Below are 17184 nucleotides of genomic sequence, written 5' to 3'. Positions count from 1 at the left end.
CTCCTTATTATCTAGATAATAAACAATCTATAGTGTTTTCTTCTAAAATATTATCTTAGTTCTCCACTGTGTTATAAGCATATACACAACCAGAATATAGAATTTTCTGTTGAGATCTCCACCAGCTAAAAATCATTAGAGTCATCCCAGCTTGTAAGTTACATGTTCGTCAAGTGCCTCTAAACGGCAGCGTGCTGATGTCATAAAGGAAATATTTAATCACAGTCATCATTCCTCCAAACAATCCTCCTTATTTCACACGTCAGAAGTTTCTGGTTTTCTCCAGGGAATTTCTGATCACTTCCACTAGTGTTACCCAATACCCCCTCATTCTACTCTTTCCTGCTTCTGTATATACAAGTCATACCAGCACTTAAATAAAGAATACAATCCAAAGTCACTACTGGAGACACACAAGCACAGACACAAATCACTGTCAGTCCCTGGATTTCCTAGTAGCAAAATCCTTCCGCTTGTGTATCCCAAGAGTTTCTTTGGTGTGTAGCTTTTAACCCAGCCTATCCCAAAATTTTTCACATAGTTCATGTTCCCAGCACGCAGTATTAAACAAATCCTTACAGCAAACATGAAGCATTTCATTGTTGCTTTCTCGTCCTTTGGAGAAGCCACAAGGGCCACAGATCCATGTGCTCAGCCCGGCCTCTGCTCTGGGAAGGAGCGATGTGTGTGCTGGGGCAAACCAGCCTCCTGCATTTCAGGGAGCCTCTCCTGCCCCTTTCTAGCCTGTAAGGTTAAGGGTTACCGGCACTGACCCAAACCAAACAAACCCCAAACAGTAAAAAACGCAAACAAACAAACCAACCAAAAAAATCAAACCAAAAATAACCAAAACATCGTTTTCACATGTGTAAAACTACTGCTGGTCCTTCCAGCTGCCTGGCTCGGAAAGCTTGGTGGAGATAAGGCTCTCTGATAGCTAAATGCTTGCTGATAGGTAAATGCTTGCTGATAGGTAAATGCTTGCTGATAGGTAAATGCTTGCTTAGCCGCGGAGCAGCAGCACCTCGCTGCCGAGCCCGGCGGGGGAAGCACACCCTGCCCCCGCTGTGCCATCACCGTGCGCTTTCCTCCGGGGAGCAAAACCCCCACCAGCTTCTCAGCACCGCCAGCAACCCCGGGCGCAAAAAGTCCGGCTTAACAGAAGAAGGGGTTTGCGGGAGCAGAAAGGAGCCGCTGCCTACGCCGCGGGCTGAGAGGTCAGGCAGGTGTCCGGAAACAAACCCAGAGTAGCGCCCGAGGGAAAAGCTCTGCGGCAGCCCAAGCGCCCCCCATGACCTCTCTTTGCCCACGCTCCAGGGGCGTTTCTGCTCCCGCCCAGGGGCGGCCCCAGCCGGGGCTCGGGCACCGCGGGCGGGGGCGGCTCAGGTGCAGCCCCGGGACTGCGCCGCGCCCTTCCGGGAAGGGGCTGATCCACACCTGATCCACACTGCCCAGGGAGAGGCCGATCCACACCTGATCAACACAGCCGGGGAAAGGTTGTCCCAGCACTTGATCTACTGAGATCCCGCCGCACAGCCAGGGAAAGGTTGTCCCAGCCCCTGATCTGCCGGGATCTCGCCGCACAGCCAGGGAAAGGTTGTCCCAGCCCCTGATCTGCCGGGATCCCGCCGCACAGCCCGGGAGGGGCTGCCCCGTGAGCCGTTCCCTCCGGGACAGGTAGGGCAGCGCTGGGAAGCGGGATGAGCTTCTCCTTCTTCCGCGGGCGCTCCCCGGGACCCTGTCGTGCTCCCCGGGACCCTGTCCTGCTCCCGGCGCTGCCCGGGCCGGGCGGTGTGGCAGCGGGGGTGGCCGGGCGCTGTGCCCGGGCCCCGGGCGGGCCGGGAGCGGTGGGGCGGCTCTGCGGGAGCGCCCGGCCGTGGCCCCGAGCGGCTGTGGCACGTCCCCGCCTCGGGTGGCGGTCGTGTTTTTTACCTGTGTCGGGTGACTCCGTGCAGAGTTACGGGTTCATTTCATGCCTCTGACAAAACGGGCTTTGTAGCTGTTCCCGTCGGGGAGATTTTGTTACCTCCTCCGGCGGCAAAGGCGAAGCTCTGCATCTTCAGAGCCCACCTGGGGCACCCTGCGGGGCTCTTTCCCCATCAATTCGCCAGCGAACGGGGCCGCCGCTCTGTTGGGCCGGGAGAGGAGAGCGGGAGGCGGCGAGAGCGGTGACATGTGCGGGTGTTGCACAACGAGAGCTCCGCAAGAGACAGGCAGGACCAGTTCGGCTCGGTGTCTCTTCCAGGGACCCATGAGCCTGGAGTGCGTGTAGGTGCTTGCGCTGGATGACTTCACTGCCAGGATTCACTCAGGGCTCATCGCTGACACTTCAAAGGATTGCGCTGTCATTCTCGGTTAACTCGCGTTGGTTTCTGTCTGACAGATCCCGGCCATGCTCGCGTTTTTGGTAGCGCTGTGTCAACTGCATGGGACGGTGTTCGCGTTTCCTCACTGCCCTGGGAGATTAAATAACTTGAAGCAACCGCAATGGAAAGATGGTAACTCCGTTTTAACGCGACTTTGTGCCTTCCAGAATTGTTTCTAACTTTGTTTTGCTGGCTTCTATAATTGTTTGGTTGTTGTTGTTTTGGTTTTGGGTTTTTTTTTTGGTGGTTTTGTTGTTTGGGTTTAGGTTTTTTTGTTTTGTTTTTTTTACTTTATGAAAAAAAATCAAGCTGTTTTATGCTTAATCTCAGATTATTTTAATATCTTTTGCTGAAATGATTGATAATTGACTTTGGTGTTAATATCAAGTATCTATCAGATCTAGTAGTAAGTGCAGACTGGGACAACTGAACTTTTTCCAGGTCTCTGGGATTATTGTGGTTGATACAACCAGAATCCTTTTAAGTAACATGAAAATTCAAAAAGTTGGAAACCTGCGTTAAGACAGTATTGTTTTGGTACTATTTGAGCACATCACAGTTGTATTTGTATATCTGAAATGGCTTTGTATTTGAAAAGGTTTATTTGTTGTTTTTTGAAATGGATATTTTCTCTCGATACCAGGCCCCCTTACAACGCCTGGAAAGATAAGCATAGTGCTGCTTTTGCAGTTCTTCCCTGTGGAGGGAGAAAAGTGGAGAGGAACTCATAAAAAACCAAATGTGTGCTCCAGAGAGACTCAAGCACTACAAAGCAAAGCTCAACATTTTAAGCATCAGGGCTTCAAAAAGGAATTTCTATCTTAGCTGTCCAGTCTTCTCAGTGGACAGTGAGTGCTGAAACCTTGAGCTGAATTTTAAAAAGGAGCAGGAGGGTCCTTCAGGGCAGTATGTGGAGCAGAAACCATGGCTAGCAGAAGAGTGCTTGTGACAGGTGATTTGTTAAAATCCATACTGCTCTGGGCATAAAAAGTCAGGCTGCCTCTTCCCTGTGAGCTTCTGTGAGAACTCTCTCCTCACAATAGGCCCAGACCACTCCTTCTTTAAAGACAGAGTTGGAAAGAGAAGTATCCAATTAATATTCAATATTTTATCAATAAAATATTGGATAGTTTATATGTATACATAAATAATCCAATAATTTAGCAAGTAGAACAGATGCCAAAGGTATGGGGTACCTGCATTGAGGGGTCCCCCTTCAGCATTTTCTGAACATCTTTCACCAGCAGAGCTGCTTCACTGAGAGTTTTGTGTGGTTGCATTTTTAATTAAATTCTGGGCATCCTAGAACTGTGTGGATCATTTTATCAAACCAAGGACTGCAGAACTGCATCCAGGTCCCTCACACTCAGGACACAATTCAAATCCATCTGTTTCATTGTTCAAATATTGTTTTAATCACCAGGCAGCAAGTAAGTTGGAGATGGAGATATGTGACAAAGTGAAAAAAGTGCAGATAAATCAATAAAAATTCTTGAAAAGAAAAAGTGGCCCATGTACCCCTGGGAATTGAGGGTTCTAGGCTCCAGGCAGTTTGATTATGCATTAATTTTTAAACAAAATGCATGAGTTCTCTAAATTAATTCAAAGGACAGCTAATACTACTTGCACGGTAAAGACTGAAACACTACTGAGCCAAACTGAAGATTTCTGCTTCAGAAGACTGAAGTTACTTTTGTAATTTGCACTGAACCAAGAATACTTTTTTTTCCATGTAATTATTTTCCCTTTCCACTTGTGGGATTGAGGGAGTTTTGATTTTGGTTTTGGCTTTTGGGGTTTTTTTTGTTGGTAAGTCCTTTTCTCTGCTTACTCTTCAGGTATAGTATAAATATTTTAAGCTTGGATTTTCTTGCAATTGCTTTAGAATAACAAAACCAAATGCATGTGCACGTGTAGCTACTTCAGTATACAGTGTAAATTATATAAATATGTGCTGTCATATTCCTTACATATTCTATCCTATTGAAGACATAAGCAACCAAAATGTAAGTTATGGTGCACTTTTCTCAGTTTTCAGAGAGCACAGTGTTATGAGATACCACTGCAAGATCTAACAGTAACTGTTAGGGTGAAAATTCCAGAGCGATGTGATAATCTTGCCAAACAGGCTAACAAGAACACAAAGCTAATTTGTCACTGAATAGCTTTATCCTGAATCTCATCTCCTTTTTCAGCCATCCAGCTTGGTATGTAGCAATGCTGTTTCTGCATTACCATTGCAAAAATAATCCTTCAGTCATTTTGCTCAATCAAATAGCCTGAATTTTGTGGACATGGATTAGGCTTTCACCAGAAACTTAGTTTTGTCCTGTATTTTTTTTTTTAATGAGAAACTGTAGCAAGAGCAGGCTAAAACTTGACTGGAAAATGCCTAGTGAGGAAATACATTCCTGTATTCCAAAGCCTTCTATAATTTCACTCACTGTTCTGGAATCTCACCTCACCACTTACTCCATGAGGCCTCACGGAACACAAAAGAAGAGAATCTCTTCTTTTCAGAAGTCTTCAGAAATGCATGTTGTCAGTAAAATTCATGTCATGGACAAATTTAAAACAAATGAACTTGGCAATAAAGCTCCTTTACACAAAGCTTGGTGCCATGATTGTGAAAAGAGAACGATTGTAGAATGAATAGGAGTCTGCTGATGTGATTTAAAAACTAATACCAGATACCAGAATATTGATAAATGTATATTTGGTTTTTTCCTTCCCCTACCCTTGTGTCCATCAGCCACTAGATGAGGGTGTTGCTTACTTTGGGTCTGACTGAATTCTGCTTTATGTGACAATTTGTTCTAAGAGCTCCAGTAAAAACTGATGCTCACATCCCAGAAGGGGTCACACCAAAACTTGACCAAAATTTCTCATGACAATCAAATTCTCCTGGCCAGGGTAAGGAATAGCTGAGATGGCTTATGAGAAAGGCCATTTTTATTTTATTTCTTTTATTTTATGTTTATATTTATTTATTTTATGTTACATGGTTGGAAAAGATAGTAGTGAAGAAGACATTTCAGGAGGAAATCTTGATATTTCTTTCCCTTTTATGTAACTGAGAGATGCTAGGGAAAGAAATTATCCCAATGTGTTAAAATCTTTACCATTCTTTTAAAATACCAAACCTACCCTTCCTAACTTGTTTTAAATCAACTTGATTTTTTTTTTTTTCATTAGTGTTCACATCTGCAAGGGAGGCCAATTTATTCATTGGACGACATCTTCTGAACAACAGATTTGATTTTGAAGCATTCTCAGATGACAACCTGGAAAGGGAATGCTATGAAGAACTCTGCAATTACGAAGAAGCAAGAGAAATTTTTGAAGACCCTGGAAAAACGGTAGCAGTTCCGATGGAATTTAATATAGTGAGGGAGGTGATTGGCTAAATACCTGCATTTTTGTACACAGATTATTGTAACACAAATTCTTGTACACAAATAGTGTAACTCCTCCAACACAGCACTGAGAGATGACCACTTATTTTGTTCTAAAAGCACATATCCCAATTTCATGGGGTTCTTGCTTTAGATACACAGTGAATGCACTTGATTATGTATCATTGTCTTAAAGACTTTAGATGTGGATTTAATTCTGCAAACAAATAGAAATGAAGCTTCAGAAGTCTTGTGGATATCCCTAGATTTTCATACTTCTGGATTTTTTTAGTAACTTCTCAGCATCCAGTTTAAATGTTTCACATTATTAATTATTAATGTATTCATTGGCTGATTACATCCCTGTGTCATGCCCAAGAAGTGTTTTGTAAGAGGCCAGTGTGGAGCAGACCTGCAGTTCAGCTGTTGCTGAGTGTCCCTAACATTCTAACTCCCTACCTAGACGTGGCTGAGAAGAAACCTGGTGTATATAGAGATATAAAAAGAAACAATGAGAAACCTCTCAGCTCAATAAAGGAATGTGAGGATTGTCTGAAGACTGGTTGTTGCACAAGCAGCAAGAATCTCTTTGTGATTCTAGGTGTGCTCTGAAGAAAGAGTGAGGGATACACCCCTGTTCTAAAGGTGGAAGTGTTGCCTTGCTATTGCTAACACTCTCCTAAGAAAAAGGTCAAATTGCTCACTTGGAATCCTCCTGGAGTCTTTTGCTAGGTAGCAAAAGTGAGAATTATAGCTCAACACATTTAATGCCTGATGGTCATACAACATAAAGGTTTTTTCTCTTAAATGAACCCCACTATTTTTCCTAGCTGATGTGAATTCAAGTACTGTTCATGCAAATGTTGGAATCTTAAGAACTTAACTTTGCCTCAAATACTGTTTTGTAGGGATTTGCAAAGAAAAAATTGTAAGCATTTTTTTTGGTGTCAGAATATACCCTAGCTTATATTGTAATCTGGCAGAAATATGAGGTAACACTGTACAGTTAAATACACTTTTTTCTTTTACCAACCAGGATCTGCAATTTTACTGCAAAGTTGTAGAAGAAAAATACCATGGGATGAGTGAATACAAATCTCTCAGCAGGATTTACTTCTGTTTATACCATTGTTAAATTCTGCCCATGGTACCATATTAAATATAAGTCAATAGGCCTGTCATTTATGTATCTCACATAAATCTGATTCTTTTTGGGTTTTTTAGATGGATTTTTGGAAAGAATATTCAACTAAAGGCCCTATAATAAAAATAGGTAAGTAATCTTTTTACTTTTTTATTATATTGCAATATTTTCTGGTTGTTAGAATACTATATTCTTAATAGATCAACCATTCAGTTAAGGAAATCAGAAATAATCTTTTTACTGAAGATCACTGTGAACTGTATAAATATGTTTAATTATCTGATACGAAAAAACTGAAGCATCTTAAAGTGGGATCCATTACAGGTCTGTAGGTAAAAACAATAACTTCCTTTGACCATTTCTTTATTACACAATTGTTAAACTTTGTAGTAATTCTGTGGCTGTGGTTTGGTTTTGTTTTTTCTCCCCCCCATTTCTTTAATAGTAATATATAACAGCCTGATTTAGGCTCAGAGTAGTCTGATGACAGATGTTTAATAAAAAATGGTCAGTTGGACTTGAGGAAAGATTTACAGCCTGACCAAGGGCACAAGTACATGAAGGAATATTTGGAAGGCATTGGGAGACAGGCATCTCAACAATTTCATGTAGAGAAAAGGGGGCATCAACTCCCTTTTGCTTTAAGTTGATTGTGAATGATTCTCTTGGGTTGTGTTGCACAGATTTACAGCTTCTGACAGCAAGTTAGGCATTTGTGGAAGGAACAGCCTAATAGCAGTGCAAAAGTAGTATTTTACAGTGTAAACTGCAGGCTGGCTAGATGGAAAGAACATAATGAAAATCACCAATGCTTTCTCTCCAGGTGATGAAGCACTACAAAAGATTAATGTCACAGGACTGCTCATCAGCCTGGTTGCTGCTGGAATACTGCTGGTTATAATTGCACTGATTATCTTCTACTGCTGCAAGAGCAGATGCAAATCAAGGCAACCACCAGGGTAAGGAATTTCACTGCTTAAAAAACCCAAACACACACAAAACAAACTCTTGCTTAAGATTGGCATTTAAAAATCACTGTGGGATTGTCTAACTATTGTATTCTTGGAAAATCCAGTGGAAATTCTAGTTCTTACCTGCCTAGGAGCAAAGTTAAGTGAGCACCAACAGTAGTTATGCTGCAGTTAATAACACAAAAACATTAAACAATATTGCACACCCAAACCTTTGGGTTTGCCTTTTTCTTTTTTTTAATGTGTGTGTGCGTGTTCTTGGTTTCAGAATATTCTTACTGAGATGATGGAATAATTTTAGCAGGTGGGGGCCTGCAATGGGAAGTCTAACATGTTCTGTTGGTGCTTTCAAATAAGCTGTATGCTCTTCATGGCATGTGAAAGTGGTTGTGGTAGTAGATGATGAACCAGTTTGGAGGAAATGCTTTTTTTACCAAGTCTCTACTCCTGAGTGCTCCTTTGTCCTAAACTTGAAAGGAAAATAAAAGGATTCTGTGCTTTCTCTTCCCTATGAATATCACATCACTGAGCTATTCTTACCCTGTGGTTTGGAGGGAATATTTGGCTTCTGCTCTTTGTGATCACTGAAGGCATGGTTTTCCTCTTGTGGGGTTTTTTGGGGTTTTGTTTATTTTACGATTAAGACTTAATCTTCTTGCTTCCCTTCAAAGCAGAAGTTTCCACTTACCTGCTGTTACCTTTGTTTAGGTACTTGGGTTATGTGAGGAGCAGAAGACGGAATTCGGCCAGCATCTTCAGGAGGCACGAGGAGTTCTCCTTAAGCCCCCTTCCCCTCAGAGCTGAGGACTCAGGACTGCCCACGTATGAGCAGGCAGTGAGCTCAGCTGGACAGCACAGCGTGCCCCCACCCCCTTACCCAGGGCCCCCCAGGCATGCACGGCCCTTCCGAAAGTCCATGTCTCTCCCTGGCCCCTAGTCACAAACCTGCCGCTGGGCTGAGGGGGGATTGCTGCAACGTAACATGCTTTGGGAAAAAAAAAGTGTGTGCTACCTTGCATATTGCAAGATGATTTACACAAGTGTGAAAGATCTCCTGGACAACCAGGAAGGAGTGAAGTTCCCATTTGGGAAAAGAGGTCACCTGGCACAAAGGCTGCAGGACTGCTCTTTGCACAAAGGCACAGTGCCAAGAGAAGAGGATGCACCAAGAGCAAGTCTTGTACTGCTGCCCTCTTCCATATGAGCCATCCCATCCAACTATTGATGTTTCATTAATAGTTTCATTGTCTTTTTCTTCTGAAAGAACAGTATTTTAACTGCTCCTATTGATAGTAGCCATTTTTTTGTGACTTAATACTTTAAACCACCATAAAAATCTACTTTGTTGTTTGACATATTTGCTTCTTTGCTGAGTGAATTTTCTATTCATTCTTGTAATAGATTTGAGTGCAAAAATTATTTCATGGCTTGATCTGTCAAATATATATATATATATATATATATAGTACTGCTAGTGGATTACACTGGTTTGGTTTAGACATTGCTGATCACACGACTTCATTTCTTGTATTTTTATGATCATCATTTTGCATCAAAAGGAAGCATTTGTTACATGGCACGCTACCAAGTCAGACAAAATATACTTGCCTCAAACTGTTTTGATGTTCAACAGTAAATACCAGGTCAAAGAGAGCAAATAGAATGCTGTGGGCCAGTGGGTGTTGAGCAAAAAGCCAAAGATTTGTCCCTTTTTAAAAAGCTACCCAGGTTTCACAGGTAATGTTTCTTTCATAGCTTAAAAGCTGAAATGTAGAGAGAGACATTTAACTTTCAAACCAAAGCCGACCTACCCCCTAGAAGCACCTCAATAAGTGTGTCTTGCACTACAGGGGACAACAAAATGATACTTTTAACTAGAATGAGACATCATCTTAGCTCAAAAATCAAGAGTCAAGAACTCCTGGGAGTTGTTGGTTCACTGTATCAAGACAGTTTCTGTATCTACAGCTGTAGCCACCATTAATTTTACATCTTATTAGAATATCAACCCCCCAGCATTATGCAGCCTGTAGATCTTGCTGAGCCAATTGCTGCCCACCACTTGTGTCCCTTGGCCCCCTCAGCACAGGAAGGCAGAGCAGAGGGTCTCACAGGAATCAGGTCAGGCTGGTTTCTTGTTTGACAGTGGCTGTACAGTTAAGGCACACACCATTAAGTTTTTTAAGAAGAAACAAACTCCCCCTTCTTTCCCCCTCATTGAATCAATGCTGACAACAGCCAATTATATTTCAATTTGGTGCCTACAATCCACTTTATATTCTAAGTTAAAGGATTAAGGGTTGAAATGAATATGTAATATTTCACTGAATCTTATTGTTTGGAACATACTAGAAGCTACAGTGTTGTTGGGCGAGGTGCAGAAAATTGGTCTGAGATTTTCAGTCTGCAGATGCCTTTGTAATAATGGAAACACTTCAAATCCTGGAATATAAAGAGAGTACACTGACAGTGTTACACAATGCAGTCATGCCCTCTGAAAAACAAATACAATGCAGTTGGTAGCAGTGCCCTTGGTGTTCCTGTTCACAAAACTTCACCAATGAATTTGGCTTTTGCCAAGTCACAAATCTCTCTCCAGCTTCTTTTTTTTTGTTGTTGAGAGATGGGGGAATCACCCTGTTGGGATGTTTCAATTCACTTTTGCCCCACTTGTAAAAGCATTTTGAAGTTCTTGAAGTTCTGTAAGACTGAAATAAAAGAATTGTGTGAGGCCACCGTTGACAAAATACAACGTTATGAGAAGCTATGCAATCATAATCTTGCAAAAACATTCTCCCATATTCCCCTTTCATTTAGCTAAGAATTTTAAAATTTTTAATGTGAATTTTGAGCAGTAGAGCACACTTTTACCTAGATGTTTCCTGGGACTCAAAAATCATTAAATAATGCTACTGAGAGGAGCACTGCAAAGGAAAGGGATTTCACAAGGCTTGTGACCATTCAGAGATTCTTCAATGTTACTACAGACACCTGGCAAAGACACATTTTAAATACACTACAGAAATTGTACAGAATCCCATTCAGTCACTGGAAATTTGATTTTTCTACTGTTCCTACAAATTATTTGCAACTGATTCCATGCAATACATGCAAAAATCTCATCCTTCACAATTAATAAAAAAACTTAAGAGGGTGTAACTTAAACATCAATGGTGTCATGCTTTGGGCAGTAAAGTGCCCTTTCAATAGAATAAAACACTCAAATTTACTCAAGGAGTCAGCACCTTAGAGCCTGAAAATGTGCAGGGACTGACATTCAAACAGTGGTTGCACGTAGCATGATAATTTGGAAGACACATCCTGCCTTTTACAAAGAAGGAGCAAAGTTTAAAATTTAGTTGAATACAGTGTAAATTTACCTCTCCTGGTAGAGGGACAAGATTCCTTTGAATGGCACTTGTTTGGGTTGAGTTTGTTTTCCTTCTTTCATACACTGACTCCTGGCCCACTCTTACCTTGTATCTTGTCTCTTTTTAGAACTCATGGTTCAATAGGGTTAACAGAGGGAAAATCAACAAGAGACAGACTATGGGGAGTTATTAATTTATATTAAAATTAAAATTCGTTTATTTTGCCACACTTCCAAATTTTACATGTGGTTTCTTTTGAAAATGGAGTTGCTATTAGAATATATAAAGCAGCAAACAACTTGTACTTCAGAGACCTTTACAAGGCCATGTAGTAGGAGCAGGGGGAATGGCTCTAAACTGACAGAGGCCAGGGTTAGATTGGATATTGGGAAGAAATTCTTACTCACAGGCTGCTCAGAGAAGCTGTGGCTGCCTCTAGATCCCTGGAAATGTTCCAGGCCAGGTTGGAAAGGGCTTGGAAGAACCTGGTCCTGTGGAAGGTGTCCCTGCCTATGGCAGGGTGTCTGGAACTGGATGATCTTTAAGGTCCCTTCCAATCCAAAGCATTCTGTGATTAAGTAGGAAGAGGAGGAGGAGGAGGAAGATTTTTGAGGAGCAAAGCAACAGCAAGTTAACCTAACTTGTACAGAGATGTAAATTATCAGTGTTTTGATTTTGGCGTTTCTTTCCAGGACCTTTAGGAAAGACAGTGGATTTTAAGTGATTTAACAGAGATCTACTATGACAGTTGAAAACAGGAATGTCTAAACAAAACACTGGTAAACACATAATTCTGTTTTAAACGTGTCACTATTAGTGCTGTTAGCCATTGCCTTGAAGAATTTTCCAGAACAGCCTTTTCAGCATCACAGAAGATTACAGCATGCAACCTTTTATAAAACAAGACAGTTTATTAATTAGGGCAAATAATAAGGGTCAGGAAAGTGATCTCTGGCTGTGTCAGTTGAAAAATAAATCACTGAACCTGCTTAGTGCTGCAATAAGAAAGCCTGCTATGTGATTTATCCATTATTCATTTATAGGTCTGGGGTTGTTGGGGTTTTTGTGAGTTCATTAGAACAGCAAAACCAAAGTACCACGTGGAAGTGCATTTCCTCATCACAGCTCATGAAAATGTGACTTGTGAAGCATTTGATTCTGGTCCTGTCAAGGTCTATGGCAAGGTTTTTATTGGCTGCAGCTGAACTGGGATTGGAGCAAAAAATGAGATAACTGATCACTTCAGGTAATAAGAAATATAATGCTCTGCCAAATTATTTACCACAATGCTGTTGCCAAACCCAGTTCAGAGTATTCTATTGTTATAATGATGCCCACTTCTATTAACTAGAATGTTTCAGTCTGATCTGCCCTTAAAAGTTATGTTTTTTTGAAATTTGAAAACCATAGCAAAATTCCTTATCATTCCTGGGATTACCAGCTGTGAATAAGATTACTTAATTACCTGCAGCTTATTAGCAACACTACTTCTAGCTTTAGATAAACCATCAAAGTAATTAAAAAAACCAAAATCCAGCAGCAAACCAAACTTTTCTATCCACAGTCTCTCCTGCCAACAAAAGTTTTACTGCTGCTATCCTTGCTTGTTCCATGTGGTATAGTGAACAGGAAGGAAATTCTGAGTTTAAAAGCAATTTTCAAACACTTCAAACATGGTCTTTCTATACTGTAAACATCTTTCAATTAATTCCTGTCACTACAAATTTATCACTATCATTTCTATGATAAAGAACTTCCATGTGTTTTCCTCTCAAAAATCTTAAGCAGGTCTTCTCAAATAACCTGCTCTTTATTTAGCTATTTTTAACTATTTCCAGTCATTTCTGAACTGTATAAACAGTTACTTAATCTTATGAACATATTTCCTTCTACTCATCTGTCAGAACACTTTGAATGTACTTGTCACTGGCTATATTTAATTAGAACTTTGATTTCAAGTGCTGTCATATTTTGGGTGATAGGTAGCAATATTTTAAGCTCTGCTAGTGTCTATATTATTTTGTAAAACAATTTCCACATAAACATTTATATACATTAATCAAAGCGAAAGAGAAAATGCTAATTTAGCCTATGATTAAAGAATGAAAAAAACCTCTGACAACCCTTTTGATTTCTTTTAAATGGAGTTGGTAACAACATGCCCTCTTCTGAAAGCACTTAAAAGGACAAGAAAAATGGAGACAAACTTATTAGCAGGGCCTGTTGTGACAGGATAAGTGGTAATGGTTTTAAACTGAAAGAGGGTAAATTCAGACTATATATAAGGATTTTTTTTTTTTTTTTTTACCATGAAAGTGGTGAAACACTGGCACAGGTTGCCCAGAGAAGTTTAGGATGGAAACATTCAAGGCCAGTTCCCTTCCAACCCAAACCATTTTACTATTAGATGATTCTTCATGGCATATAGCACTCATTGGTAGAGAAAAAGGGCCATGGTTTGTTTTCTTTAACATTGGCAATTTCTACTCTGGACAAAATCTTCCTGTTCCACTGCTCCAGTTCAGCTGAGCATCTGAGGTTCATGAACTGCAGACACTGAAGATGAACTCTTCAAGACAAAATCTAACTTAACCAGGTGTTAGCCCTTGACTTTTGTCAGGCCTTTGGTGAGCAGATTTAACACAATGGTATGACCAAAAAATACCACTTTGCTAGGGGTAGTGAAGTAAAATCCCCCCAGTGAGAAGCAGAACAGGCATGCAAAAGCAAGGCAGGAAGCAGGAATTCCTCATTTGGTAATGGCAATTTCAATCTGAAGAGGAGGCACACATGATACAGTGTGTGTGGACTTCCTCAGAGAGGCAGGAGGGCAGCTAGACAGAGCAAATATGGAGCACAGTGAATTTCACTAAATTAAGCCTCTTTTGATTTACCCTCTGGAAAAAAAATAGTCAGAACTGTGCTTTTTCTTCCAACCATACAAGAGGAGCTGAGCTCCACACAGACTGCCCAAATCTACTCCTATATTTGAACATCTAATGAAGCTTTTTAACCAGTTAACTGAACTGATGTTTGAAATGCAGCTGGTGGGATAGATGCTTCATTCTCATTAAGTATCTTAGGACAATTCCTTCTTTCACTCCATTCATATAAATTAATCGTGGCAAAAGAGAAAATGCTAATTTAGCCTATGATTTAAAAAATGAAAAAAACTTCTGACAACCTTTTTGATTTCTTTTAAATGGAGTTGGTAACACTTTTTTCCATGGTATGTTTGGTAACATTTTCACCCTAGGTGCTCTTTTCCATAGCACCTAGACTACTGAAACACTGAAGCAGTAGGGGCCAGCAGATGCAGGCATCTTGCTGCCTAGATTCTGGGAGCCTCCAGGAGCTCCCACTTTAAAGGGAACAGACAGACTGCATCTGGAAATATATTTCAGTCTAGAAACTGGTGCAGTTAAACATAAGTTTTGACATGGACCCATTTTAATTTCTGAAGCAGTGCCTACTTCATTTAAGAAACAAGAAACACCTCTGATTGCTCGGTAGATCAAGCTTCAGTTTAATTTCTCTAAAGATCAGCAAGTACTGAATACATAAACATCCAATATTTCACATTAAACACCCAGCATTGATGTCATACAAAGGAAAATATCTTCTAGTAAGAGTTAAAATAAAATACTCCCTATTAAAAATATGAGTTTGTTCAAGATCAAAGGTTTTCTTTAGGGTTTTTTTTCCTACATGTCTGCACATTTCTCCCACTTACCTTATACCAGTTCTGGTCCTTTCTAGATCCCTTCATAAATCATCCAGTGAAAACATAGACAGCTTTCTCAGGAGTGGGTGAGTTGAGGCAACACAAGTGCAGTGGTGGCACCTTGGAAGGAGTGGAAGCACATGACCAGGAATAGGATTGGGAACTCCAAGGCAACAAGACTTTCTCCTCATTGCTGCAGTGAGCTTTCTACCAGCTCCATCATCATTTGTCATGCCAGAAGTCAAGCTTCCACAGATCAACTTTAGCTCAATAAAATGAATTCTGAAGATTTTGCTTCATTTGTTTGTACATACACTCAAGTTTTCAAATAAACGCACAGAGCAATGTAAGTGAAGAAATTCAAAGGAGAGAATTTGCTGTGAGGTTCCAAGACAGAGCGTGCTCTTTGAAAGGCAGCACTCCTTCCCTATTCACACGTACCTTAATGCCTAGCTTTATGTTTAAAGAGGCCACGTGCCAAATTAAATGCAAAATCTAATCTGTTAAAGCAACTGCAATTTTCTGCTTTGGTCAGAATCACAATTACAACAACAAACAACACAGTCAGTGATTAATAACAAGCCTAACCAAGACTCATGTTATTACTGCCTATCTGATCTACTCACTCATTCCTGCTCATGCAGGATACCACAGGCTGGCAGCAGCCACAGCCTGCACAAAGGTGCTGCATCCAGGATGTGCAGCTGTCCAACAGTGCTCAATGGAAATGGAGATTTCTATGCTGCAGAAATCTCATTTTGTGCACTTTTCACGATGTGTTGATACATCAGACCCAATTCAGCTTCGGCCTGAACTTCTTCAAACTTCATCTGATTAGGCACATTCAAGTTATCTGATTGTTTTATCTTTGAAACATTAGTTTTTGAAAAAGAATGTCCTCAAGTCTCCAAAACACTGCTTCCAAACAATTGTGAAGATTCATTCTGTCAGCACAAGGCTATTCATTAAACTTATTTCTAGAGCTTTTGTTGACACATGGTTAACCACTGAAAGCTACGCACCAAGATGTTTGTGTATGTTAGCAAACTATTTATGATACTGTGATATTCTGAAATAAAGTACTATTTTGTGCTGAAATACAATCTTTTTGAGAGGAGAAGGCTTTGGGGTCACCTAACAGTGGCCTTCCAGTGCCTGAAAGGAGCCTGCAAGAGCGGAGGAAAGAGACTTTTACAAGGGCATGTAGTGACAGGACAAGAGGGAAGGCTCTACAATGGAAAAGAGTGGCTTTGTATTAGATTTAGGGGGAAATTCTTTGCTGTGTGAGTGGTGAGGCACTGGCACAGGCTGCCCCATCCCTGAAGTGTTTAAAGCCAGGTTCGATGGACCTCTGAGCAACCTGGTCCAGTGGAAGGAGTCCCTGGCCATGGCAAGGGAGATGGAACTGGATGATCTTCAAGGTCCCTTCCAACCCAGGCCATTCTATGATTCTATCATACACAATATAAAAAACCAATCACACTCAACTCAAACACTGGCCTACATTTTCCTGGTAACACATGTAATAATTCTAGCACACTGTACAACAAAGAAGCTAATAAATAAATGTATCAGTTACAAATAAATACATGATTGACACCAGTCATGAACTGGAGCACGATTTTGGCCCTGGATCTGTGATTGCTATGTTGCTTTAATTATGATAAAATCACAGAAAACAGCTAACTACCCCTTAGCTTGATCCTGCATTTCATTTGGTGTATGTTCACTCTAAACATGTAACCAGACCTGAAAAAGCAATATTGCCATTCAGCATTGTGGAACAGTGAATGAGGATTTAAAGAGAAACAGGAAATCTTCCCTAAGGGGCAGTGTGTCTCAGCTAACACGGTTCTGCAACAGAGCTGGCTCGATTCTGGTTGAAGTGTCACACAGGCAGAGGAGCCCACCACTGTCTGCAGAGTGCACTCCTAGACTCTAGAGATCTCCATATGGAATATACCACGAGCCAAGACAACATCTCACCATCAGAAGTAAAACTTCCCTGTCATCTCCTCCCTGCTGCTCCCCCTGAGCCAGCTCTCATTTCACGCAAAGGCAAGCTGACTCAGCTCAGCAAAATTAGGAAAAATCACCTCTGGCAGAAAAAGGTAAATGTGAAAAAGGGAAGCCAGGGGAGTGAATTCATTACTCACCCTGTGGCCAGAGCTCATCACTAGAAGTGAGAGGGTGAAGCAGGGAAGGAGGGACAG

General features: G+C 41.0%; 1 protein-coding gene across 1 annotated transcript; it reads left to right on the top strand.

The window, feature by feature from the left end:
- Positions 1-1459: 1459 nt before the first annotated feature.
- Positions 1460-13332, top strand: PRRG4 (proline rich and Gla domain 4). The gene is made up of 6 exons (XM_053946887.1): positions 1460-1677; positions 2384-2498; positions 5562-5725; positions 6986-7034; positions 7729-7864; positions 8585-13332. The coding sequence occupies exons 2-6, from the start codon at positions 2393-2395 to the stop codon at positions 8811-8813; spliced, it is 684 nt and encodes a 227-aa protein (XP_053802862.1). The 5' UTR covers positions 1460-1677; positions 2384-2392; the 3' UTR covers positions 8814-13332.
- The last annotated feature ends 3852 nt before the right edge of the window (positions 13333-17184 follow it).

The sequence above is a fragment of the Vidua chalybeata genome, chromosome 6, assembly GCF_026979565.1.
Source record: "Vidua chalybeata isolate OUT-0048 chromosome 6, bVidCha1 merged haplotype, whole genome shotgun sequence".
NCBI classification, from domain to species: domain Eukaryota; kingdom Metazoa; phylum Chordata; class Aves; order Passeriformes; family Viduidae; genus Vidua; species Vidua chalybeata.
Note: the sequence above shows the minus strand (reverse complement) of the source record. Positions and strands in the feature narration are given on the sequence as shown.

Coding starts and splice junctions, on each gene's coding strand:
- PRRG4 (XM_053946887.1), top strand. CDS start 2,393: ATGCTCGCGTTTTTGGTAGCGCTGTGTCAACTGCATGGGACGGTGTTC. Junction 7,035..7,728: donor AGGCCCTATAATAAAAATAG/GTAAGTAATCTT, acceptor CTTTCTCTCCAG/GTGATGAAGCACTACAAAAG. Junction 7,865..8,584: donor AAATCAAGGCAACCACCAGG/GTAAGGAATTTC, acceptor ACCTTTGTTTAG/GTACTTGGGTTATGTGAGGA.